Genomic DNA, 23558 nt, shown 5'->3' with positions numbered 1-23558 from the left:
CTCCCTCATGATGTGTCACTTTCTAACTCCCTCATGTAATTGTTTAGGGGCCTATTCTCCTGAGCTTCTTCATATGTAAAAGGAGGAAAATAACAGTAACTACCTCACAGGGTTGTTGTGAAGAAGTGAGTTGCTACACAGAAAACAATCAGAAAAGTGCCTGCTTCCTGGAAGGCCGCCTGCTCTCAGTCATGGTGGTGGCTACTTCTAGACATGCTTCACCTCCCTTGTTAGGCCAGAAGCTTCTTGCAGTCCCCCGGGCCTATTATAATATTTTGTGTACAGTAAGTAGGTGGTCATTAAATGTTTCTTGGATGAACAGAGGAAACATATAATTTCTTGTATTATAAACATTTCAAGTTAAATACAGATATTTGCTTATGCTAAAACTTTTCTTGTCTTTTCAATTATAAAACACCCAGAAAACGGTTTTGTGTCTAAATTTTTTTATATCAATTTGCCTTCATAAATTGATACCAAATAAGGATCTATTTTATGTCCCATTAACAATGGTTCTAGGCTACCTGTAAAATTATGCAGATTGAGAATTTGTAAAACTGCTACTAGATGAGGGGGCAGTGGAACGGCAGCTCTCATCTGCCCTGCCTCTCCGTACCACTTTCCTTTTCTCCACTGGCTTCTGGGACCCCACCCGGCTTCTCTCTCATCTCACGCTTCTCAGACTCATCTGCCCATGGGAGCGCCCCAGGTCCTGTGTTGTCTTCATCTTAGCACTCTCCGAGGTGCCTTCTTCTGCTCCTTGGCTTTAATACAACCTATGGACCCATGGCCATAGGTTGGCACACATCTGCCCTTAGCCTTGACTGCTCTCTAGAATTGCGGATTCTTTCCTCCAATTGCTTTCTTGACACTGGCACGTAGATAGCTAATTAGACTTCTCAAACTGGACATTGTCAAAACTCTGAGCTGCTCACCTGCTCACCCTTCCAAGCATTCTTCTCCCTTACCCCCAACAATAGCCCTTCTGTGCTTGCAGCTGATCCAGCCAAAGATCTAGGTATACCCTTATTTCCCCCCCTTTCCTCACTCCTAATACTCAAATCTATTAGTAAGCATTGTCAGCTCTTCCTCCACAAAATAACCCAAATCTGCCTACCTCACCCCAGCACCTGGGTCTAAGCCACTCTCACTGTTTGCCTGGATCTCTGCAACAGCCTGATGTTCCTGTCTCTACTTCTGTCCATACTCACTCTTCCACACTGCACCCAGAAATGAACCCCATGACTCCACTGCTTAGGACACTCTGATAGTTTCCCATGGCACTTGGAATAAAATGCAAACCCCATCTGACTTACAAAATCCTGTATCATCTGGTACCACTCTGCCCTTTGCTCAGTAGGCTATGGCTGCAAGCTCATTTCTGGCCCAGAACCTTTACCTTAACCATTCCCTTGACTGGCCTATGACTCTTGTCTTCCCCAACACCACCCTCTAGTGAGTCACTCCTTGTGGTATTTCAGATGTAGGCTTAAATTTAAACTCGAGACCCCCTGACCACCAAAGTAACCATTCAATAACCCTCACTATTTATTTTTATAGCACCCTATTTATTTTTATAGCACCTACTGTTATTTTCTTGTTTCCTTGTTTGTCTGTCTTCCTGGAAGAATGTGGTTCCATCAGAGCAGGGACCTAGTCTGTTTTATTGGTCATTGGTTTTACACAGAGGGCATTCACCAAATGTTTCTATCCCTCACCCACTGGGGGAGTTAGGGTGGGTCCTGCCCCAGGCTCTCCCTGAAGCCTAGCTGGCTGGCTGAGGAGTAATCCTAGCTCTTTGGATGATTGCTAGGCCACGAGACCCACCCTAGGATGCAGGCATCTGAATTAGGAGGAGCTGGCCTGCATTCTGAGATCCTAACTCTTGTTACCTCCCCACCAGCACTGCTCCCTGACCGGGGCTGATAGCTACCTGTCACAATGCTGGAAGGCTGCAGACCAGCCACTCAAGCTTTGCTCTCTTTCAGGCTGTCTGTCTTGGTGATGCTTAGATGTTAAACAACACTCACTCAGTGCTCACATGATGACACTGAGCTAAGCACCTTCTACAAGCACCTGCTGATCCCTCACAGGTCTGAGGTGGTATTATCATCCCTATTCTACAGATGAGGAAACGGAGGCTCAAAGGGGTCCTGGAAGCCAGGTGGTCTGAGACCAGAGCTCACTCTTTCTGTCCCTGTTCCACTCTGCCCTAAGGCTTGCTTCCAGTTCCCAGGATACTGTAAGGCTGGGAAACAGGGTCAAAATGGAGCTGATGAGTGTTAACGGCAAATAATGAACTCTACTGTGCACGCTTGCAAGAGGCTTTATATATAGACTTTAACTGTAAAAGACGGCCGGGCGCGGTGGCTCAAGCCTGTAATCCCAGCACTTTGGGAGGCCGAGACGGGCGGATCACGAGGTCAGGAGATCGAGACCATCCTGGCTAACATGGTGAAACCCCGTCTCTAGTAAAAATACAAAAAACTAGCCGGGCGAGGTGGCAGGCGCCTGTGGTCCCAGCTACTCGGGAGGCTGAGGCAGGAGAATGGCGTGAACCTGGGAGGCGGAGCTTGCAGTGAGCTGAGATCCGGCCACTGCACTCCAGCCTGGGCGACAGAGCGAGACTCCGTCTCAAAAAAAAAACAAAAAAACAAAAAAAAAACTGTAAAAGACAATGACTAAAAAAGAGTATTTGGGCTCATGTTCGCTTATTTATAAAACTTGAAACTGATTGTTTAAATCACACACCTCTTTAAAAGCAAAATGGTTTTAACCATCACATTTTGAATTTAAACAAACACCAGGCTGCAAACACATTAGCAATCAGAATGCGATTACCAGAAAAATGCTGTTAAAGTGGAAAACACTGGAATTTTGGCAGTAATCTTAGACTGAAAGGGCCTTTCTGAGTAAGTCACAGAAGAGTCATTTACAAGATAACTTCTTTAAGGCCACAAGTCTGTGCTCATGATGTTTTTCTCCCAGAATAACAAAGTTCAGTGGCCTAAATTGTGAAATAAAAACTGGAAACTTAGATAGATGTTAATAAAGTAAGTCCTCCTAAAATCAATTTACCTATGACACATATTGTTTAATCACAGAACTAATTGGAAAGAAGAAACAAAGAATTTACCTTAGGCAACCTGTTGTGTTACGCAGAACTAGTGAAGTCTGAAATTTAATTTTATGATCATCATCAAAAGAAGAGTTATTCCATCCAGAATGTGGAACGATCACAGTGTTTGTTAAGGTTGAGAGAGCATCTCGAATGATTGTCATTTTTACAGCATCACATGAGGATAAATTCCAAAGAACTCCTAAAAAAGGAGATTTAAAAGATCAAATAGTTAAAGATCCTGTGGCTTTAGAAATAAAATAAACACATTAGCTGTAATTAATATGAAGTCAGTCTGTTCCAAACCTAATCTATGGCCTGTATTTGCAACCAGGTTGGGGAGAGACCTCTAAAGAGTTTTGAGTGAATATATGAGCCTCCGACAGCATATTACAAATTCTTAATATTCACCCTCTTGGATTTTAGAGCCTCTGTATCTATCAGGCAAGGTGACTGTGGATTTTGCAAAGCAAATTAGTTACTCTGTAAAGGGAGAGGGGCACAATCCAAGGCAAGGGTCTTGAATATAATGCATCTGTGATTTTTATAAAACTGCTATTCATTGCATTGTATTTTACATTTAATGGCTGTGTGACAAACAATTTTTATAATTTAGTACTTGGAAAAATATTTTTTTCTTGAAAGACTGGTATGTTTTTCTTCATCTGCTTCCTTTTCTTACTTTTGCTATCAGGAAGCTCAAGCTTCAATAAAGCACTTGCCGTAACTTTCCTGGCACGGACGTTTGTTATATTTGCTTCATCAACCTTACTTAGATAAGGTTTAAACACTTCTATCTCAATTTTAAGAGTTTTATTATCATGAGTTTTAAAATTTTATTAGAAATACACGTTACTGTCATTCCTTTTTGGAGATAGGTGAAACTAACAATAAATTAAGAAATGCCTGTATTGTAATTCATATCAAGATTTCAGGATAACAGATCCTAAATGGAGCTTATTAGAGTTCTATTTAATGATATTAGAGGGCCTTAATCTTTGCATCAAGTATGAGGTAGCTTAAATTATTATCATAGCACAGGTTTTCCAATAATTGCTCTCATAGACATTGGAGCGAATTTGAGATGATACCTACCCTAATGTCATTTTCACATCAGTGCATCTTCCTGAGTAAGAGGAAAGTAGGTGGAGAAGAGATGGTGCAGCTGGTTTTCTCTGCATTCAAGTTCCCCAGAGCCCTACACTCCTGACATATCCCTGGCAAGTTGCTCAAGTCTGTACAGTGCTTTCACAACTACCAACACACAAAAACATTTGTGGCCTTACAGAGAGGGAGGGGTGGCAAAATCTGCCTGTGTCCACGAGAGCGTGTCAGGCCTGTGAACATGACTGATTAAGAGCGTGGCCCAGAGACAAGACCGAGCACTATTGCTCCAGCAAGAAGCCAGCCTGGACACCGCCTGCTCAGCCTTCTCTGGGTGCCCCTGTAAAGGAGGGTGGTATGGGGAGGAAGACAGGAACTCCTTCCTTTGTGGAGGAAGGGGAGGTAGAAGCCAAGGGCTAGAAGTGAAGAGAGTGAAACAATTCTCTGACTCTAAACTGCGTGAGGACTGCCCCTTCCCAGGCCTGTCCATGTGCTGTGGAGGGAATGGTCGGACTGGAACCTGATGCTTGTGCTGTGGCCTCCTCTTGTGTTCTGCTCTGGACCTGTGCCCATTACTCTCCTCTTTCACTTGGCTTTGACTTCTAGATATTGCTGATTTGGTTTCCCTTGTTCCCCAAGGACTTTTACCCCTTTTCTGCTCCTATTCCACCATAACTGCAGCCTTCAGGACACAGAATGGGAGGGAGACTTAAGACAGTTCTAAATCAGGCAAGTAAAGACCATGCTTTACCTCTGAAAGCTTGTTCTGCTCTTCTTTTCTTCTGTTCATGACAGACCTTTGCTTATATAATTATGTTGGGGTACACAAAAACTAGGGTCTTGGTAAGAATGCAGCACATATGATGGGTACTTATGAAAAGAACTTAAATTCTACATTTGGAGCTATTTCTCCATGGATTCTTAGAAAATTGGCTATGCTTCTATATAAAGTGCTTTTGGGCAATGGTTTTAACTGTGCTCCCTGGATCCTGGGGGTTTTGCTGGCCTCCTGTAGCGGCAGCCACGTGAGGAGTTGGGGAAGAATTGGTCCTAAGGCTCCGGATCCCCACCCCAATTGACTCAGAGCAGCTTCATATTATCTAAGGTCAATTTTGGGCTTCATTGTGTTTCTGTTTCAAATCTAAAAGACATTTGATAAGCCTGACGACCACAGAAGGGACCTGGGAGCTAAGAATGAGAAACACTTTTTTTGGCAGTCTGTCCTAACCAAATAACAGGGCAAGGGAGTGAAAACAGAAGACAGAGTTGGGTCAAGGCATAGCAGGGCAGGACAACAGACTCTGTCACTAACATGGGCTTTAACATTTCCTGCTAGGGAGGCCAACCATAGCCACCCTGGGCTCTGATGGGGCCTCCAGGAGCATGAGCCAGCTACAGCGGCAGCATGTGGCCCAGAAGCCATCAGTGGGAAAAGGGTGATTCCCTAACCTCCCCTGCGGACAGTTTCGTAACATGTGATTCCTAATGCCATTGGCACAAATTGTCTGTCACAGCTTTCGAATTCCTCAATGCATGGTGGAGAGCTGCATTTTTCAGTAAGATATTTTCAACTTCACAGAATAAATGCATTCCAGTAAAGTCAGCTGTTTATGGAAAGTCTCTCATACTATAATACTGGATATATATATAGAAAATTAAACAAGCTGTGTCACAAACTTCAGGTGAAAACATGACTAAGAAGAGTGGCTCTTCAGCATATTGGATCCTGGAGGTGATGCCTAGAAATTATCTGATTGCTTTCAGAAAAACCCGTTTTTGTGTTGTTTCTGTCTCAACTCCCAGCTACTTCTAACACCTACTTTTGGCAAGAGGATATTTCTCTGATTTGAGAATTTCCCTGATTTTCATGCTGGTGGTAGAATTTTGTCCTGCTCTTTTTCTTCCCAGGCATTCAGAATGACTGATGGAGTTGTATGTCATTCTACAGCTTAGTATTAGCCAGTATATATACTTGGGGTTGGACATAGCGTAAACATTCCTACATCAATGTAAACAATGGTAGCATCACCATTTACCGTGGCTTTACTCTGTGCCAGGCATTGTGTGCTTCACATATAATACCTTAAAGAGCCAAGTTGTCCCAAATTAATTAACTTTCCTTTTTAAATATTTTTATAGGCTTGAAATTCTACATGTCGATTTAAAAAAAAAGATGAACATTTATATACTGAAATTTAATTTTAATTTCATTAAGCAAGTATTATATAACGAGGAAGAAATACCCTATCATTATCCATCCTTTTATATATATGTTGTGTGACACAAATGCAGGACACATAGTAGGTGGTCAAAAATATTTGTGACGGATCCATTTTTATATCTTGTATTTGTTTTTAGATTTCTCTTTTATTTCCTGCCTATCGGACTTAGCTTATAAGTATTATTATTATTACCTAGCCTTTGTGCCGTTTTGTAAAACTGAGTATTCAGGAGTGTCTTTAAAATTTGAAACTAGGGGGAGAGGATCTCTAACAAAGTTTGTCAGCATAGTTTTGCCTGCCTTTCACATTGAGACCAAAATAGATGGGTGCTGAAACCACCATCTTAGTTATGGGGATAGGAGAATCCAGTTGCCATTCTATCTCCCAGAATCAGAAAAGTCACACCAACATGCCAGAATCCCCATCCCTCAAAGTGCAAAATAGAAAGGAACAGTGCTGGCAAATTATAAAATATAAAGTTGTTAAAAAATATGTTCCCCTTCAGTAGACAAGCTGACTCTGCTATCTTTCAGTCAACTAAAATGACTTATGGATCATAACAGTAGCCTACCATAGAAATTCAGGCTTTCATTTCTGCAACTTCCAAAAAAAAAAAAAGTTCACAGTTATTCTTGACCAGAAAAAAGGAAAGGTTCTATTTTTGCTAAGTATGTGGTGTTCAAGGGACCCACAAAAAGGCAGCTTTATCACCCTGCATTGTGTGTTATATTATCCCTCTAATCCTGCACTTCACAATATAACACAAAGCTGCAACCTTCGGTATGGATTTAACTCGCCATTCTGAGAAGCAAAGCAAGTCTCAAGGCACTGCTTTTTCTTCCTCACTTTCTATTCCAAAACTAAGGTTATATAAAGCCAAAACAACCAGTTCTAGTCAACAAATAATGGATGAAAAAGATTTAATTAAACTTAAAAGCCTTAAATATGAAATGATTAATTTGGCTTTTTTGCTCAAAGTAAAAAGCACCGCTCTTAAGACCGGCTAATAACACCTGTGTGTGCTCGACCTCACTAAAACAATGTTCTCTCCAGTTTGTCTAGGGCTTCATTTAATGGGTCAGGAAGAATCTTGCTAGGGCAGTAAATAATGAATAGAGAATATACCAAGTCCCAGATGTAGTAAGACTGATGAGAAAATGAAGAGCTGTAGGATTAGCCTTCTCCATCAACATGACAAACCTCTAACTCCAACATCCTAATGCAAAATTTGCTTCAAAACATTTATCGCCATATTCCATTATCTCCTGGTTCCCAATGGGAAAGTTAAAAATAAACTAGAATTTGGTTGAGGAAGCTTGAGGTTTTATTTAATTTAAAGCAATTAGCTATTTGTTGTGAGGACTAAGAATATAAATATACAAACTAATTTAGAAAATATTAGGGAGTTTCATGGATATTATTGTAGAAAATGCTGCTTATTCTCTGTCACAGGAACAAGTACATATAATTATGAGTAACCAATAATCACAATGAAATACTGCCATGAGAGATGAAAGTTCATTTTCCCCACAAAGAATGAATAAAGTAATTAAAATACCATTTCACATAAATCCTACGCTGCACAATTTTGAAAGAGCTCACATTTAAAACTAGCTTTATAGCTATTCTAATGGCCAACTGATAATTTTATAGTCAAATTAGAAGCTGATTTTACTGATTAATTAAAATAATAGCAACTATTTGAAAAATGCACTTCTTAAAGGATATTAAAAAACCACCAAACAACATTTGGAAAATGCGATTTCTCTGGTGGCGGATACGCACGGCAGCCTACTCAACTGTTTTTCTTTTTGATGTGAAAGACAAACTTAAACCATTCATTTTTAGACAGCAGTCAATTTATGCCATGTTTCCTAATTATATTTTAAAAAGCCCAAGTGTTTGTAGACATAGTCAAAAGAAAGAAAGCAACAGCTAAAAAGGTGCCAATGTGCTTCAAACATCATCACTGGACAGGCCCCTGCATTTTCCTTGAGTGAACCTTGCTCTGAGTGCTCTGGTTTCAGTTGTGCTCTTTCACAACACGTTCATGAGGGAGGCAGGTAAAACTACCCAGGCTCAGGGTGTGAGGAACCGTCAAGGAGATAACAGATGCTAAGGTCTTGTGCACACTCAACCCCCACTCCGTTCCCAGTACAAAGCAAGTATCATGACCAGTGGCTAATGGGACTGTGCATTCCCGATGAAGCTCTCTGGGGGAACACTGACCCGTATGTATTCCTCCCCACCGCCCGCCCCAGCTCCTGGCAATTCTGCATCTATGGGCTCACTGGAACAGACTGGTGTCATAAATAACCACCCTGCAAACATTCTTGAAAAATGGGGGTAGAAATATTAGATTAATAGCACAAACATAATAATATCAGGGTTGCAGATTTTATCAGGGCCCTTGCCTGCTTCTCCTAGCACATGCCTCCATTATCATTCCCTATATAGTATCTGGCCGAAACACTCAGGATCTAGCAAACACACATCTTCATTTCCTCTCTATGCAGCTGCCATTGAAGTTCTCCCCTTAGCCCAATGGGTTTTTATAAACTTCTGTGGCTTTTTCTTGGGAAGAGAGTAATGCCAAGATGCTATGGGGCCTACCTCCTGCTACAATATGGCTTCCCGCCAGCCTTAAGGTTACACACCTTGCACCTTTGAGATTTACGTTACCTCTACCCAAATGCAGTATAGACCTGTGCTGCCCCATATGGTGGCCATCAGTCACATGTGGCTACTTGAAATATGGCTAGTCCAAATTGAGACTCACTGTTAAGTAAAAAATAGATTATGAAGACTGGGTAGGAAGAAGTGAACGCAAAACATCTCATTAATAATTTTTGTATTTCTTATAAGTTGAAATACTTTGAAACTATTAGGCCAAATAAAATATATTATTAAAATAGATTTCCCATGGCTGTTAGAAAATGTAGAAACTATGCAGCTCATATTATTCTCCTATTGAACAGCGCTGGCAGAGATGCTTGCTTGCTTCATGCCAGACTCCGAGGGAGACACACAGGGGAGCCGTCTGTTCTCAGGGGGGCCTTAACACAAACAGTTACACCACCAGGCAGTTGTGACGAAGGGCAAGAAGAGCAACAAGTATGGCTTCAATATCCTGTGTGCCAGGCGCTAAACACACATCATCACAAAAACACCAAGCTGCAGGTAATGTGTTATCGCTGGGGACACTGAGGTTTGACAGTGGTGATGTGCCTGGAGCCACAGAGCTGGAAGGAAACAAGTCAACCTAGCTCCAAAGCTCACGCTCATTTGAGACCATGCCACTTCTCCCTGGATATTTTTCAAAGTGTGTGAACTTCTGTTTGATAGGAGGATGGAAGACCACATTTGAGTTGGAGTGTCAAGGACAGAGGCCAGAAAGAAGCAGGTTTGGGGTGCAGAGCTCTTTAGGCCAACTATAGCCTGGGAAAGGAGCAGAAGGGGCGACGGAGCTGGCTGGCAGGTCACAGGAGCTACTGATTTGGACAGGCAGGTGGGAAAATCTGAACTGCAGGCACAAGTGTTATCCCAGGGATAGGGGTGAGGCCGATGGGCCAGGAGGTGCAGAGCCTATTTCACAGGACAGGATGGAGGAGGGAGGTGATGAGGACCTGAAGGAGTGAGGAGGCCAAAAGGGAAGGGAAGTGCCTGTAGTGAGAATTTAGAGCCAGATGCAAACTGAGGGTGACATCACAGGTAAGCCAGCAGTTTGAATATGTGTGAAAATATGGTGCTGTTAACAGAAATGAAGAAGTCAAGGGGGTGGTGGGGAGAATCAGTGCCATAAAAATGTCTGCTGGGCTAATCAATTGCCCAAGCTTTCTAACAGGGCTGAAGGCTGTCAACAAATTATGAAACCTAAGTGAAATTGAAAAAATGGGAAAACAATTATTGAGACAGGGATAAAACTACTGTCCTCAGTTATAGAAAAATACCTTTCTCTGGATAAATTCTGAGCAAAACAAGTCGTGGTGGTACATAGCCATTCCCAGCGTTTCTAAGATGCCACTATCTGAGCAGAGTTCCTGAAACCTGTGCAGTGATCCCTCCATGCAGTGAGGCTCCTGGTCTACAGGTGTGGCTTGAGGCTTTCTCCTTCCTGCCCCGAAGCATGAGAGACTGACTGCTGCACTCCCTGCTGGCTGGCACAGAGCACTGCAGGTGGTGGACAGGCCTGCCTTACTCACCTCTGTGTTCCCTGGGATTTCCTGCACAGCAGATGCATAATCCTCATGGGGCATGGGGGAGCTCACTCAGGTCCAGCTGTGCTCGGAACATCACCATCTCAGCTTTCAGGGCAGTGGGAAGTGGATGCTCAGACGGTCTGAGGGCAAGATGCTTCCTAGGAGGGAGCTGTGTGGAAGTAAGCACCTGGGCTGGCCACAGAGGCTGCACACAGGGGCCCCAGCCTGCATATTCCATTTGAAGGTGATTGTTCCTGCTGTTGAAATTTGCCCCTAGCTGGGACAAGATAGATCTTTAGTGCCTTTAGAGAATATAAGGGTTAGCCTGAGTTTCTGTGATTTTGCAGGCATAAAGGTGGATCACAGCACCTTTGAAAAGATCTATCAATTTTTAGAGATCCATTTACAGAATCACATTTGCATTTTAACGTATTCTTCTTTATTCTCATTTTACCACTTCATGGGTATGCTTTGAGGATTAATGACATAATGTAGTTATACAGTTCTATGTTCCCTGGAAAGGCATTTCTACAGAAAATAAATAAGCTTACAATTCAGAAATGCTGACTGAGAATTGCCCATATGGGACACAAAGAGAGGTTCCTTCTGTTGGAGCAGAGCTAATAAAAGGGAACAGGCCACACGAAAGGAAATTAGAGAATCCCTCTGGGGCAGAAACGGCAGTGGGAGCAGTGGCCCTGGCCACCCTTGTTCTGCAGGTTATTTCAGTGTGACACAGAATTAAGTCATTTACACTGTCACAGTTACACTCTCATAGAGATCTGCCCAAGAAACTGTCACTGAAGTCATATATTCCACAGCTGACCTACATGTTCCAGGAACACACTTGCTCATTTGTAACTGCACTATTCAACACCCAGTTGTCTGGTGCTGGCAGAAGCTTAGAGACAAAGATGCCTCCAGCTGTAAGCTACAGAGCATCACACTCAGAAATCGCAAAGCATTTACAGGACCTGGTCTGGGATCTCCAAATTTCCACCTTCCTTGCATTTATAAGCCGTCTAGTCAACTGAGGGAGCATGTCATAACAGGGTCTCTCTTGTGCTGAGAAGTTCCACTCTGACTGATGTCTGAATACCCAAGTCTTATTGGTAACCTTCTGAGACTCCCTACTTGACTGCCTCCTTGTGCCTGGCACTCAGAAGCCTACACTCAAAATATAGGGTCATATTCCACTTACAGAGTTGAATCTTTTCATACTCAAAACTATAAATCTTGAATTACAAGACCTAAAAATCACATTTCATAGGTTTCCTAAGCAAAGTGAAGCTTTACTTGATCCCTAGTTTGATATTATAGTGCTAGTGAGGAAATTCAGGGATATTTCTCTACGGTCCCGGATAAAATGCAGAGAGTAAAGTTTACTGTGGGGCTTTTTTCTTCTCCCTTTTGGGTAGGTAATCTTAAAGAACAAGGGAAATAACATTTGTCCCCTCCAGATTTAGCTCCTGTTCAGCCCTTTTCAGTGGCCAGGGTAGGCAGGGGAAGGGTCAGGGAAGAAACACCTCCAGCCTGGACATCAGGAACTCAGCCTGGAGACTTGCCTGCTCAGCCTTCCTGAACTTCAATTTCTAATCTGTAATAATGGGAAGATAGATTTCTTTAGGGTTCTTTCCAGTTCAAAGTTCTCTACCAATTGAGGATTGGTCTATTTATAATAGACGTTTTTTGTCTTCTTAGCAGTTAAACTTTTAAAATAAATTTGTCATTTCTCATTACACATTTTCAGGGTTTGAAATGTTCACTAAATAAGGGAATTTGTTTCTGTTTTATTTATTTTTATGAGAGAGAGTCTCTGTTGCCCAGGCTGGAGGGCAGTGGCACAATGTCGACTCACTGGAACCTCTGCCTTTCAGGTTCAAGCAATTCTCCTGCCTCAGACTCTCTAGTAGCTGGATTACAGGCGTGTGCCACCATACCTGGCTAATTTTTGTATTTTTAGTAGAGATTGGGTTTCGCCATGTTGACCTGGCTGGTCTCAAACTCCTGACCTCAAGTGATTTGTCTTCCTCGGCCTCCCAAAGTGCAGGGATTACAGGTGTGTGCCACCATGCCCAGCTATGTTTTATAAAGTGGACCAAGTGATATGGATCCTTACTGATTTGGGCTGGGAATTGGGAGGAGATGTTGCTAGATTTCTAAAAATGACCCACACAGCTTCTAACAGCCCTAGTGGTCCATTACAGTAGGATAGAAAGTAACAGATGGACTCCTCTCTGGATCAGAGAATAAATGACCTGTTGTGAAGGCATTTATTAACTAGGCTAAGGGGACATGCTTCGTAAATTGTTTTCATCCTGTAATGGCAAGTAACTGTCCAAAAGGCATGTCCACTAAACTCCTGTTTTTTATAGCACATAAGACTAATTCTTGCCAGACTATTCTGCCCTTTGTTAAACCTTAGCCTGGCCCATCTACCCTTCCTTAGTTACAACTATTATTTTCTTATTAATTTATCATCGAATTAGAAATATGGAGCTAATGATCAGGAAAACAATACGCTTCATTTCATATTCTGCAGTGTCTGGAATCCACTGCTGGCATCCAAACATTTCACAATAAACAGTGGAAATATTTTACTTTGCTATATGGATGAATAATCACTAGCTAAACTGGAAGAAATGTACATGTAGCAGTCATATGAACAAAGTCTATTACTACTGAAGAACAAAGGCTACTTTCTGATATTTAAGAGGGTAATAGAAATGTGACGGTTTGGGACATCTGGTATGCACATTAAAAAGCAGGCCTCCAGATTCTGTGCAATATCTTCAATGTCTATAGTTTTAAAAAATGATGTTTTCAGGATGCGCAATAACTTGAAACTCCTATTTCCTAGCTTAGAAACACTATTTAATTATCTTGAACAAATGAGTTCAACATATCTTTCTTAGTGACAAGATGTTCCCATCTTCCCTCCATACTTTGTGGCCCAGTAGACATTCATTTTATAACCAAACTGGGGAACAACCATACTTCATCCAGCTTTCAAGTTTAAGTACAACAGCAGCAAAAAATACCTTTGGAATAAAAGAAAAATTACCCAAAGCACTCACATATATCAGCACTTAACGAAAAGCTCATTAGGTTTCAACTTGGAAAATTTTCAACACAATGAAGAAAACCCAAGAATCATGTTACGTATTAGAGAACCATTTTAATTAACAATGACAGCCATACTGTCTTGGGAAAATACATTTGAAGAAAAGTCCTTTTTCCCCTCTAAAAATAAAGATGTGGCCAAAAATATAGGCCCTGGGCAGTTATTGTGTTTAAAGCAAAGGCAAGGCATCTTTATAAAAAACAGCTAAAATTTCTCCACTTAAGTACAGTAAAAACTGCCAAATTGAAACAAAGGGAACTAGAAAAAAAAGACTGGATTAATAACTGGGTTGAATTACTTAATATTAAGAATAAAAGAATTTCTAGTTTCAAAGGGATAGCAGTTTCTTCAAATTATGTAATATTTGGAACACAATGGTTCACTGTATTTTAACATTTCATGATCCTAAGTTGACTATAATTTTCACTTAGGAATGCATAGACCCTACCCACAAAGGCCAAGCACCGTGCAAGGCTGGCCATGGTATTTGTGAATGATACTAGCAGAACACTAAAATCTAAGGCTAATGTTCTGTTTTCAAAGGGGACTTTATAGGAGATGGGCACCTGATGGGGAAAGCTGGGTGACATGGTCACATAGCACCTTGCAGCCTGAGTTCGGAGCAGACGTGCTTTAGTGACAGTTCAGATTGGGGGCTTACTTCCTTGGTTAGGAGTGCTGGTGGCTGGATCTAGGGTGGAAGTGGTCTTTTTGTAGGGCCATTCCTATGCAAAAATGACCTCCTAAGCATTTGTATTTTTTGCCTTTTCAAGTTATATCAGATGTCTTCTTGCTGCTTTCTGGATAACCTTGTTGTCCAGCCTTAACCCCAGAAGGTAATGAGCTTCCTGTCCTGTGGGTTCATGCACGTGACTGCGACTACTCTGTATGGAAACTGTACAGGAGATTCAAGCACTGGATAGATTACTGAACAAAATGAGTTCTGAGGTCTCCCCCAATCCTGTGATTCTATAATTAAAGACGGCTTGAGCATTTGATGTGAGGAAGAGTTAATGAAAGAAGAAAGAAGAGTTCAAGGATCTCTTGATGTTTCCATGGTTTAAAATGTATCAAGGGGCCGGGCGCGGTGGCTCAAGCCTGTAATCCCAGCACTTTGGGAGGCCGAGACGGGCGGATCACGAGGTCAGGAGATCGAGACCATCCTAGCTAACACTGTGAAACCCCGTCTCTAGTAAAAAATACAAAAACAACTAGCCGGGCGAGGTGGCGGGCGCCTATAGTCCCAGCTACTCTGGAGGCTGAGGCAGGAGAACGGTGTAAACCCCGGAGGCGGAGCTTGCAGTGAGCTGAGATCCGGCCACTGCACTCCAGCCTGGGCGACAGAGCCAGACTCCGTCTCACCAAAAAAAAAAAAAAAAAAAAAAAAAAAAAAAAAAATGTATCAAGGATCAATCACCCTTAAAATATTACTGAACATCAGTTAAGGTTAGTACCACTAAATTGTGGGACTGGGAAATGTGAGCAATTTTGCTGTCTCTGTAAAGCTTAGACTATAAATACATGTACCCACACACAAAAAGCAATGATGCTAGATTTATATTGTGACTTGTTTCATATTAGTTAGAAAATGTTTAGGTATAAATCAAACACAGCTGCCATTTGGCTTTTTGAACTGGAAACTCATTTCTGAAGTCTTCTGGTCCAACCTACTTTACTTATGGCAACTGCGTGAAGTGTTTGCCCACTGACCTCTCTCATTTCAATGTTTTGAAGAAAACATTTGATAATCAGACCACAAGTCAAAATAAATGATTAGTGGTAAAAGCATATAGTTATAAAGCAATTCTTAATGTCTCCTACTCTATAAGTATGGCAAAAAAATTGTTTCTTATAGCCTAAAAGCTACTGGCAGATATTTTCAAGAGAAATATCAGAGGTACTTCTTAGTTTTACATTAGAAGTGATATGATCTATTAGGAAAATAGCTCTTTTTGAATTAGAAAACACTTATATCCTCTCTTCAAGGCCAAGGTCCATGTCTTAAAAGATCTCATGTTCTCAATAAAATAAGGAGGAAAGCATCTACATTAGCACTCAACTCCAGAGTGTGCTCCAGGTAACCTAGTACATAAAAGTCCTTGGCAGTAAAGTCGGGCTCTACTTAAAGTAAATTTGACTTATTTTTAAATGTAAAGAAAAAAAGAGCACACAATCATGTACTTTTCTTCCTAACACTAAACCTTACAAATTCCTTGAGCTCAGCTCAGGAAAGGCACTGTAATAGTCTCTCCCAAGGAAAAACCTCAAACAGAAATTCAGAAAAGACTCATTCCTCCTATGAGAGGACAGAAGAGCAGGAAAAAGCTTCACATTAAGGATGTAAGGATCAAGTCATGATGAATCTGGCTAGTTAAATTTGAGGAGAAGCTGTGTTTTCCATGTCATTTGTCCCTGGATTGCCACTGCTGTCTCAGGGAGCAGCGCACACAACTGTCTGCAGCCCTCCTGGCTGCATGGTGTTACTATGGGAAGACAACTGGACAAGACACAGGAAGTTCAAAGTGATGGAAAGAGAGACATCAGACAAAGCAGGAAAGCCCTCATGTACTACAGATGATTCTGTCTCCTCTATGCCTCCCTAACAGGCGGCTCAGGGTAAATTTGTGGGCGTAATCACGGTGACTGTGTTGACTTCTAGGATGAACATAGCTACATTTCAATTTTTTTAAAATTCTGTTTAGCTTGCTCTAATTTTCATTTTATAGCTACATGTACATGCTAGCAAAAATAATTTGTTTTTTGGTGAGATGCCTCAAAAGCATTTCAGAAAGTGGGAATATTAATTTAGAAGCACTAAAGAATTAATATTCAAAATACATTAAGGCAGATAGTCCATTCCAGACTTATGATTATTTGTAAAGTATATTCTACTTTTGGTATTTTGAGTACAAGGGAATATTAATGTTGTATTTTGAACATTAATATCTTATGAGAAAGTTGATTCCCCTTAAATATTGGATGCAGGATGGTTTATTCATTCCCAAGTGTTACAGAAACTACAACTCTGATTTCATACTGGAAACCTGGGGGGAATGAAATTAATTTTGAAGAAACGTTGTTTTAAAATTTTAAATTAAATATCTCAAGCATGAAAAAAGGCAAAGAAAATATAAAACAAACACCCAGGTATGCCAGCTTTATCAAATATTAACATTTTGTCTTATGTATTTCAGAGTTCTCTAAAGAAACAGCTGGAATACAACCCGCAGTCCCATTTTCCTCCTTCCTCTTCACAGAGGTAACCCCTATCCTGAATCTATTTTTATTATTCCAATTAAACATTTTAACTTTATTGCATGTGCATATATCTACATCAATCTACATATTTAAAAACTTTATTCAAATTGTATTGCTCTGTAGTTATCATTATGCAAGTATTTCTAAAGCTGTATGTATCTATGTTGTTATGTACAGTCTAATGTGCTTATTTTTTTTTTTTTTAATTTATTTATTATTATTAAACTTCAAGTTGTAGGGTACATGTGCACAACGTGCAGGTTTGCTACATATGTATACTTGTGCCATGTTGGTGTGCTGCACCCATCAACTCGTCATTTACATCAGGTATAACTCCCAATGCAATCCCTCCCCCCTCCCCCCTCCCCATGATAGGCCCCGGTGTGTGATGTTCCCCTTCCCGAGTCCAAGTGATCTCATTGTTCAGTTCCCACCTACGAGTGAGAACATGCGGTGTTTGGTTTTCTGTTCTTGTGATAGTTTGCTAAGAATGATGGTTTCCAATGTGCTTATTTTAACTGCTGTATGTGGTTTTGTTGTGTGAGAGTACTGCCACTAATGTAACCATCCTTTTGCCAATGAATTCTTAGTATTTTCCCTGAATTATCTATTACAAACAATGCTGTCATCAATGTATCCTCCTGCAGAACCATTCTTCCAGCTCAATCTCAAGTATCCTTGAATCCAGCCACTAACACTGCAACATCCAGGCGTTACTTACTCCTCCCTCTCTCTCACTCCCCACATCTGACCATCATGCCCAGACCATGAAATATTTCTGACTGCACCACCCTACTCTTTCTTTTCATCAATGAAATAGTTCAAGCTGTTATTGGACTGTTGGTCTGTTCACAGGCCTCCCAGACTCTCCCACTTCATATCAATCCTCTATCCTGCTGCCTGCTGGAAGGCATTTAAAGGCCTAAACTGGCCATGCCATACCCCAGTGTCCTCACTGCATGTGGGACACAACTAAGTTCCTTATAAAAATTTCCTAAATGGGCCGGGTGCAGTGGCTCACGCCTGTAATCTCAGCACTTTGGGAGGCTGAGGTGGGCGGATCACCTGAGGTCAGGAGTTGGAGACCAGTCTGGCCAACATGGTGAGACTCCATCTCTATTAAAAATACAAAAATTAGCTGGGTGTGGTGGTGCATGTGTATAATCCTAGTTACTCAGGAGGCTGAGGCAAGAGAATTACTTGAACCTGGGAGGCAGAGGTTGCAGTGAGCTGAGATCACGCCATTGCATTCCAGCCTGGGTGACAGAGCAAGACTCCGTCTCAAAAAAAAAAAAAAAAAAAGTTCCCTAAATGAAGACTGTATCTCTCTCTGGCCTTGTTTTCCTTAATTTTTGTTTTTTTGAATCAGGGCCTCACTTGTCATCTAGGCTGGAGTGCAGTGGTGTGATCATGGCTCACTGCAGCCTCAACCTCCTGGGCTTAAGTGATCCTCCTACTTCAGACTCCCAAGTACCAGGGACCACAGGCACGTGCCACCACATCCAGCTACTTATTTTTATTTTTTGTAGAGACGGGGTCTCCCTGTGTTGCCCAGGTTGGTCTTGGACTCTTGGCCTCAAGTGATCTTCTTGCCTTGGTCTCCCAAAGTGTTGGGATTACAGGTGTGAGCTACCACACTTGGCTCTTCACTAAGTTTTAACACAGCAGCCCCCTCTTGTTGGTAGCTCCAGAACTATATCCCATGCTGTTTCTGAGCTTGTAACTGGAAAGACCTCTACCTATCCAGCCAGTGCTTCTTCATCCTTTAGGCCAACTTTAGTTTCATGTCACCCAGGGAACTTCGCTACCCATCCTCTGTGCCCAATGCAACCTCTGTTGAGTGAGACTTGCCACATTTCCCTGATACTCACAAAACCACCTGTGTTCCTCACCAGTCTGAGGGTGACTTAAGCGCAGGCACTGGGTTTTATTCCTCTTTCTATCCCTGGGGCCTAGTAAAGTACGTGGGAATACAAACAGGCACTCAGACACCAGCTAAGCTAACGTGAAAGACAGCCAATCCATTAAGTATATTTTATTCTCATAATAAAGGAGAGTCTGCCTATTTAAAACAACTAGATTTACTATGAAATACATAATAAAAAATGTAGTATTTAGTCCTCCATGAAAAAGACATCTGTTAGCTGATATTTACAAATCATTAAGTACAGTAACTGATACTAACAGAGATGACCACATTGTAAAAGGTTTCTGACTCATCAGACTAAACAATATATAATATATATTATTTATTATATTTAATATATATTATATTATATGTTTTTATATATATAATATATATAATAAATAATATATCTTATTATCTACTACCTGGAACCTCCAACTCCTCCACAGTGCCACTATACAAGGGCACAGTCCAGTCTGTTTTCAACATTTCCTCTAGGACAAGATCACATTCTATACCTACCTGTAACAAGCTCCCTTACTTCTGCATCAATAGATTTTCTCAACAGACGCAACAAGGCAGGTATCCCACCAACATTCTTCATTGCTATTTTATTTTCATCTGTAGACTTGCCAAAAACAAGGTTTCGAAGGGCACCACAAGCATTCTTCTGAACTTCTAAAACTCTGTGGTCCAAAAGGTCAACCAGATGCTTGATTCCCCCTAACCTACAAACCTAGAATGAAAAATACTAGGTATCAGGCCTAAGTAACATGCAATTAATCAGTGATCAAACAGAAGTCTGTTATGGAGAGATCACAGGATGTGGATATCTCTAGACCATTTCAAAGGTTACTTTTTATTCCAAATAAGACAACTTTTATAAATTCTAAGGAGAGGCCAGGCGCGGTGGCTCATGCCTGGAATCCCAGCACATTGGGAGGCCAAGGCAGGTGGATCACTTGAGGTCAGGAGTTCAAGACCAGCCTGGCCAACATGATGAAATCCTGTCTCTACTAAAAATACAAAAAACTTGGCTGGGTGTCGAGGCACACAGCTGTAATCCCAGCTACTTGGAAGGCTGAGGCACAACAATCACTTGAATCTGGGAGGTGGAGGTTGCAGTGAGCCAAGATTGTGCCACTGCACTCCAGTCTGGGCAACAGAGCAAGACTCTGTCTCAAAAAAAAAAAAAAAAAAAATTCTAAGGACACTCTCTTAGATGATACTTTTCCTGGGTTCATGGCTTAAAAAAGAGATAGGAGATCTAGGTGGTTTGATATCCATTGGCAGGCGGCACAGTCCTCCTCCAACCCTCAGAACACACATCAAGAATTGTGCTTTCACTCCAGCAGGGCAATGTGCAAATATACAAACATAGCAAAGCTATATGCAGGGCTTGAGACAATATAGGAAATAAGTTTTGACTTAAGTTATTTAGTTTCTAGAATGAGTTCTCGAGGCTACTCTCCTTAAATTTTCTTCCATTTGTCAATTCATTAGTACATTACTTGAGTATTTCTGAGCTTTATTTACTACATTCACTTTTAGGTCTGGAGCTGTATGCTGTTTTGCATATTAAAATGATGAAAACCACTTCAGTTTTATATAACACTGTGGGTCAGAAGAAGGTTTGAAACATTAAAGAATCTGTATGTTATATAGAATTATAGCCAATAACCAATAACTTGCTATGTTTCTATAAATACCTAAAAAACCCTGAAATAAAATATTCACGTATGTTTAGCATTAGTGATGGTTATAATCCTCTATAACTTATTTATAGTTGGCACCAACCTGACTAGAATTCCATAAAACACATGAACTCACTAGTTCAATGAATACTATAATTTTTACCTAGTATTTTTTTTTTTTTTTTTTGATATGGAGTCTCACTCCCAGGCTGGAGTGCAGTGGCTCAATCTCAGCTCACCGCAACCTCTGTCTCCCAGGTTCAAGTGATTCTCCCGCCTCAGCTTTCTGAGCAGCTGGGATTACAGGTCATGCGCCACCATGTCCAGCTAATTTTTGTATTTTTAGTAGAGATGGGGTTTTGCCATGTTGGCCAGGCTGGTCTTGAATTCCTGACCTCAGGTGATCTGCCAGCCTCTGTCTCCCAAAGTGCTGGGATTACAGGCATGAGTCACTGTGCCCGGCCTAAAAAATATTGTTTAAATGCAAGTTAAACTGATTTTTGCTTCATGGTTTTATAAATAAGCTAATGAAGTAGACATATGATTTGAAAACGCTGAAAGCACTCCAAGAAATATATTTATCCTAGTTTTTCCTGAGAGATACTGAAATGCATAGTTAAGTGAAAGAGTATCTGGTATCAAAATATCCCTTTAAAAAGACTCGAATTACATCAGGTAATTTCGTAAATACAGAAGCATGTGGCTGTTAAATGCAAAGGCACTGTTTTCCCCAGTCATCCCAGGCACCGTGTCCTGTACCTCCATCTTCACTTTGTTGTCGCCAAAGCACAGGTGCTGCAGGTAGGCCGCTGCATTTGCTTGAACAGATGGGAACTGGTGCTGAAGCATGTGAATGACCTCAGGCAACTCAGGATCACGCCAGGCAAACTCCCTACATGAGAAAAACATGGCTTCAGAAAGGAAGGCCCATGTTGTAAAAATACACTGAACAAAAACACTTGTTATAAGGGAAAAAAGCTCTGCTGAGATAAAAATGGGAAGTTACAAAAATCATAAAAAAATACATACCTAAATAATATTTCTCCCTGATGAACATATGCAGAGGCCCAGATGCTTACGATCTTAAAGAAATCATGACGCACAGATGCACAGAAAGAGATAGATTCAGGAGAACAAAGAAAATTCTTAATATAAGTAACTTTTCCACTCTAGTGCTCCTCCTCCTGGTTCTAATTTTATGTCCTTCTACCAATGTAAGAAATCTGCAGGTGCAAGGCACAGGTAAACACGTGCACTTCAGTGAAGTGAGATGTCATGCCTGAAGGGAGAGGAAGGGCTGGTGGGAACAGACAGAGCTGGCGTCAGCCTAGAAATCACAAACATTGTGGGCCTGAGGATTTTAAAGAAACAATGTTTATGGTTGCTCTTGAGTATAACACAGAAACACAGAAAACTATAAAAAAGAAAAAGTATTTGACCAGTCATCCTATATTCAGGATTACTGCTGACATTTCCTGTTTTTCCATATATGTGTGCAAAAGTGCACACGTGTGGGTTTGGGATTTTTTCCATAAAACTGGGTTATTATTAAATAGCAGTTAATATTTCATAAACCCCTATCCTGTGTCAGGCACTATTCCAGGCATTTTAATATATATTTATTAATTTATTCTTACCGCAACCTTAAAGATGCGGACGTTGAGGCAGAAAGGCCATGTGACTGGCCACGTGGCTGTAAACAGTGGAGTGGTACTCTGCCTTCAGAGTGTGTGCCCTCCAACACTATGCTATACCATTTTTTTTGAGAATGATATATAATCATGCTATGTATATGTACTTTTGTACTTTGCTTTTTTTCAGCTAACATCCATTTTCAGGATTTTCTAATGTCCAGATGACATTATGCCAATAAGATATTGGCACAGTGTTTGGAATTCTTGTTAAATGTAAGTTTGCTCTTTTATTATGTGAAGAGCAGATTGTTAGAAAATGGCTCACAGAACAACAAATATACAGACTCTGATTACAGGATAAAGTTAGTTGTTTATTAAAAAAAGAATTCATACTGAGTAAACTTTTTAAATTATCTTTAAAATTAATGACCGAGTGATACTTCTCTTGCCTGATTTTTGAAGCCTTAGAGTCTCTCTTGGTCTGGGAAGGCTCCATGCATTAACTTGTCAGACCACTGCAAAGGGGCTTGTCATCCCACACCTGTGTGCACACACGCATCCACACACACACCACACTCTGTGAATCCTTACTGTGCTACAGTGCTGGAGATACAAATACTGGATTAAGATATGATTCTATTTACAGGATCTTCTAATGCCAAACTAAAAAGTTCTGTCTTCATACCAATAACAGGAGGAGTTATCCTTTATTGAGTTTACCTTTATCAGGTTTTGTGCCAAGAACTTTACTTTCATTATCTCATTTACCTTTACTGTTGCCTCATGAGGTAAGCACTATTAAAATAACATTAGACACAGATAAGGAACTCAGGATTAGTAATTAGTGGTGGAGGTTAGTGAAACCCAGGTGGTCTATATGTGTGCCTACACATAAGGAATGAAGGTTGTAAAGCAGGAGAGTGAGAGGATATGACATGGTCACATTTATACAGACAATAACTCTGGTGGCCAAGGAAAGAATGTCCTAGAATATAAAAAGATGGGTGTCATGCAGAGTACCCACTATCCACACAGGAATCTACATAGCTGCTTGAAATGAAATAGACTTCTCTTTGATTTCTCTCTTTTCCTCATCTTCCCTCATGGAATCCATCGGCAAGTTCTGTTGACTATCTACAAAACATTTAACATATACCAAATCCATTCATTTCCTCCATTTTGCCCAGAAGAGTCTAACAGTTTCCTACATGTTCTCTCTGCTTCTAATATTATCCCCCCACCCCACCTGCACCCCCAATCCATTCTTTATACAGCAGCCAGATGATCTAAAAACTGAAG

At 41.0% G+C, this 23558-nt stretch overlaps 1 protein-coding gene across 7 annotated transcripts in view; it reads right to left on the bottom strand.

The window, feature by feature from the left end:
* PKP4 (plakophilin 4) overlaps nucleotides 1-23558 on the bottom strand; it is a 230325-nt gene that overhangs the window by 20265 nt on the left and 186502 nt on the right. For all 7 annotated transcript variants that reach the window (XM_007965032.3, XM_007965034.3, XM_038002085.2 and 4 more), the window contains 3 exons: nucleotides 21385-21517; nucleotides 19454-19667; nucleotides 3137-3320 (listed from right to left, as the gene is read on the bottom strand). In XM_007965032.3, coding sequence (XP_007963223.1) covers nucleotides 3137-3320; nucleotides 19454-19667; nucleotides 21385-21517 — 531 coding nt within the window. The remainder of the gene's footprint in view (nucleotides 1-3136; nucleotides 3321-19453; nucleotides 19668-21384; nucleotides 21518-23558) is intronic.

The sequence above is a fragment of the Chlorocebus sabaeus genome, chromosome 10 (assembly GCF_047675955.1).
Source record: "Chlorocebus sabaeus isolate Y175 chromosome 10, mChlSab1.0.hap1, whole genome shotgun sequence".
Taxonomy (NCBI): Eukaryota; Metazoa; Chordata; class Mammalia; order Primates; family Cercopithecidae; genus Chlorocebus; species Chlorocebus sabaeus.
Note: the sequence above shows the minus strand (reverse complement) of the source record. Positions and strands in the feature narration are given on the sequence as shown.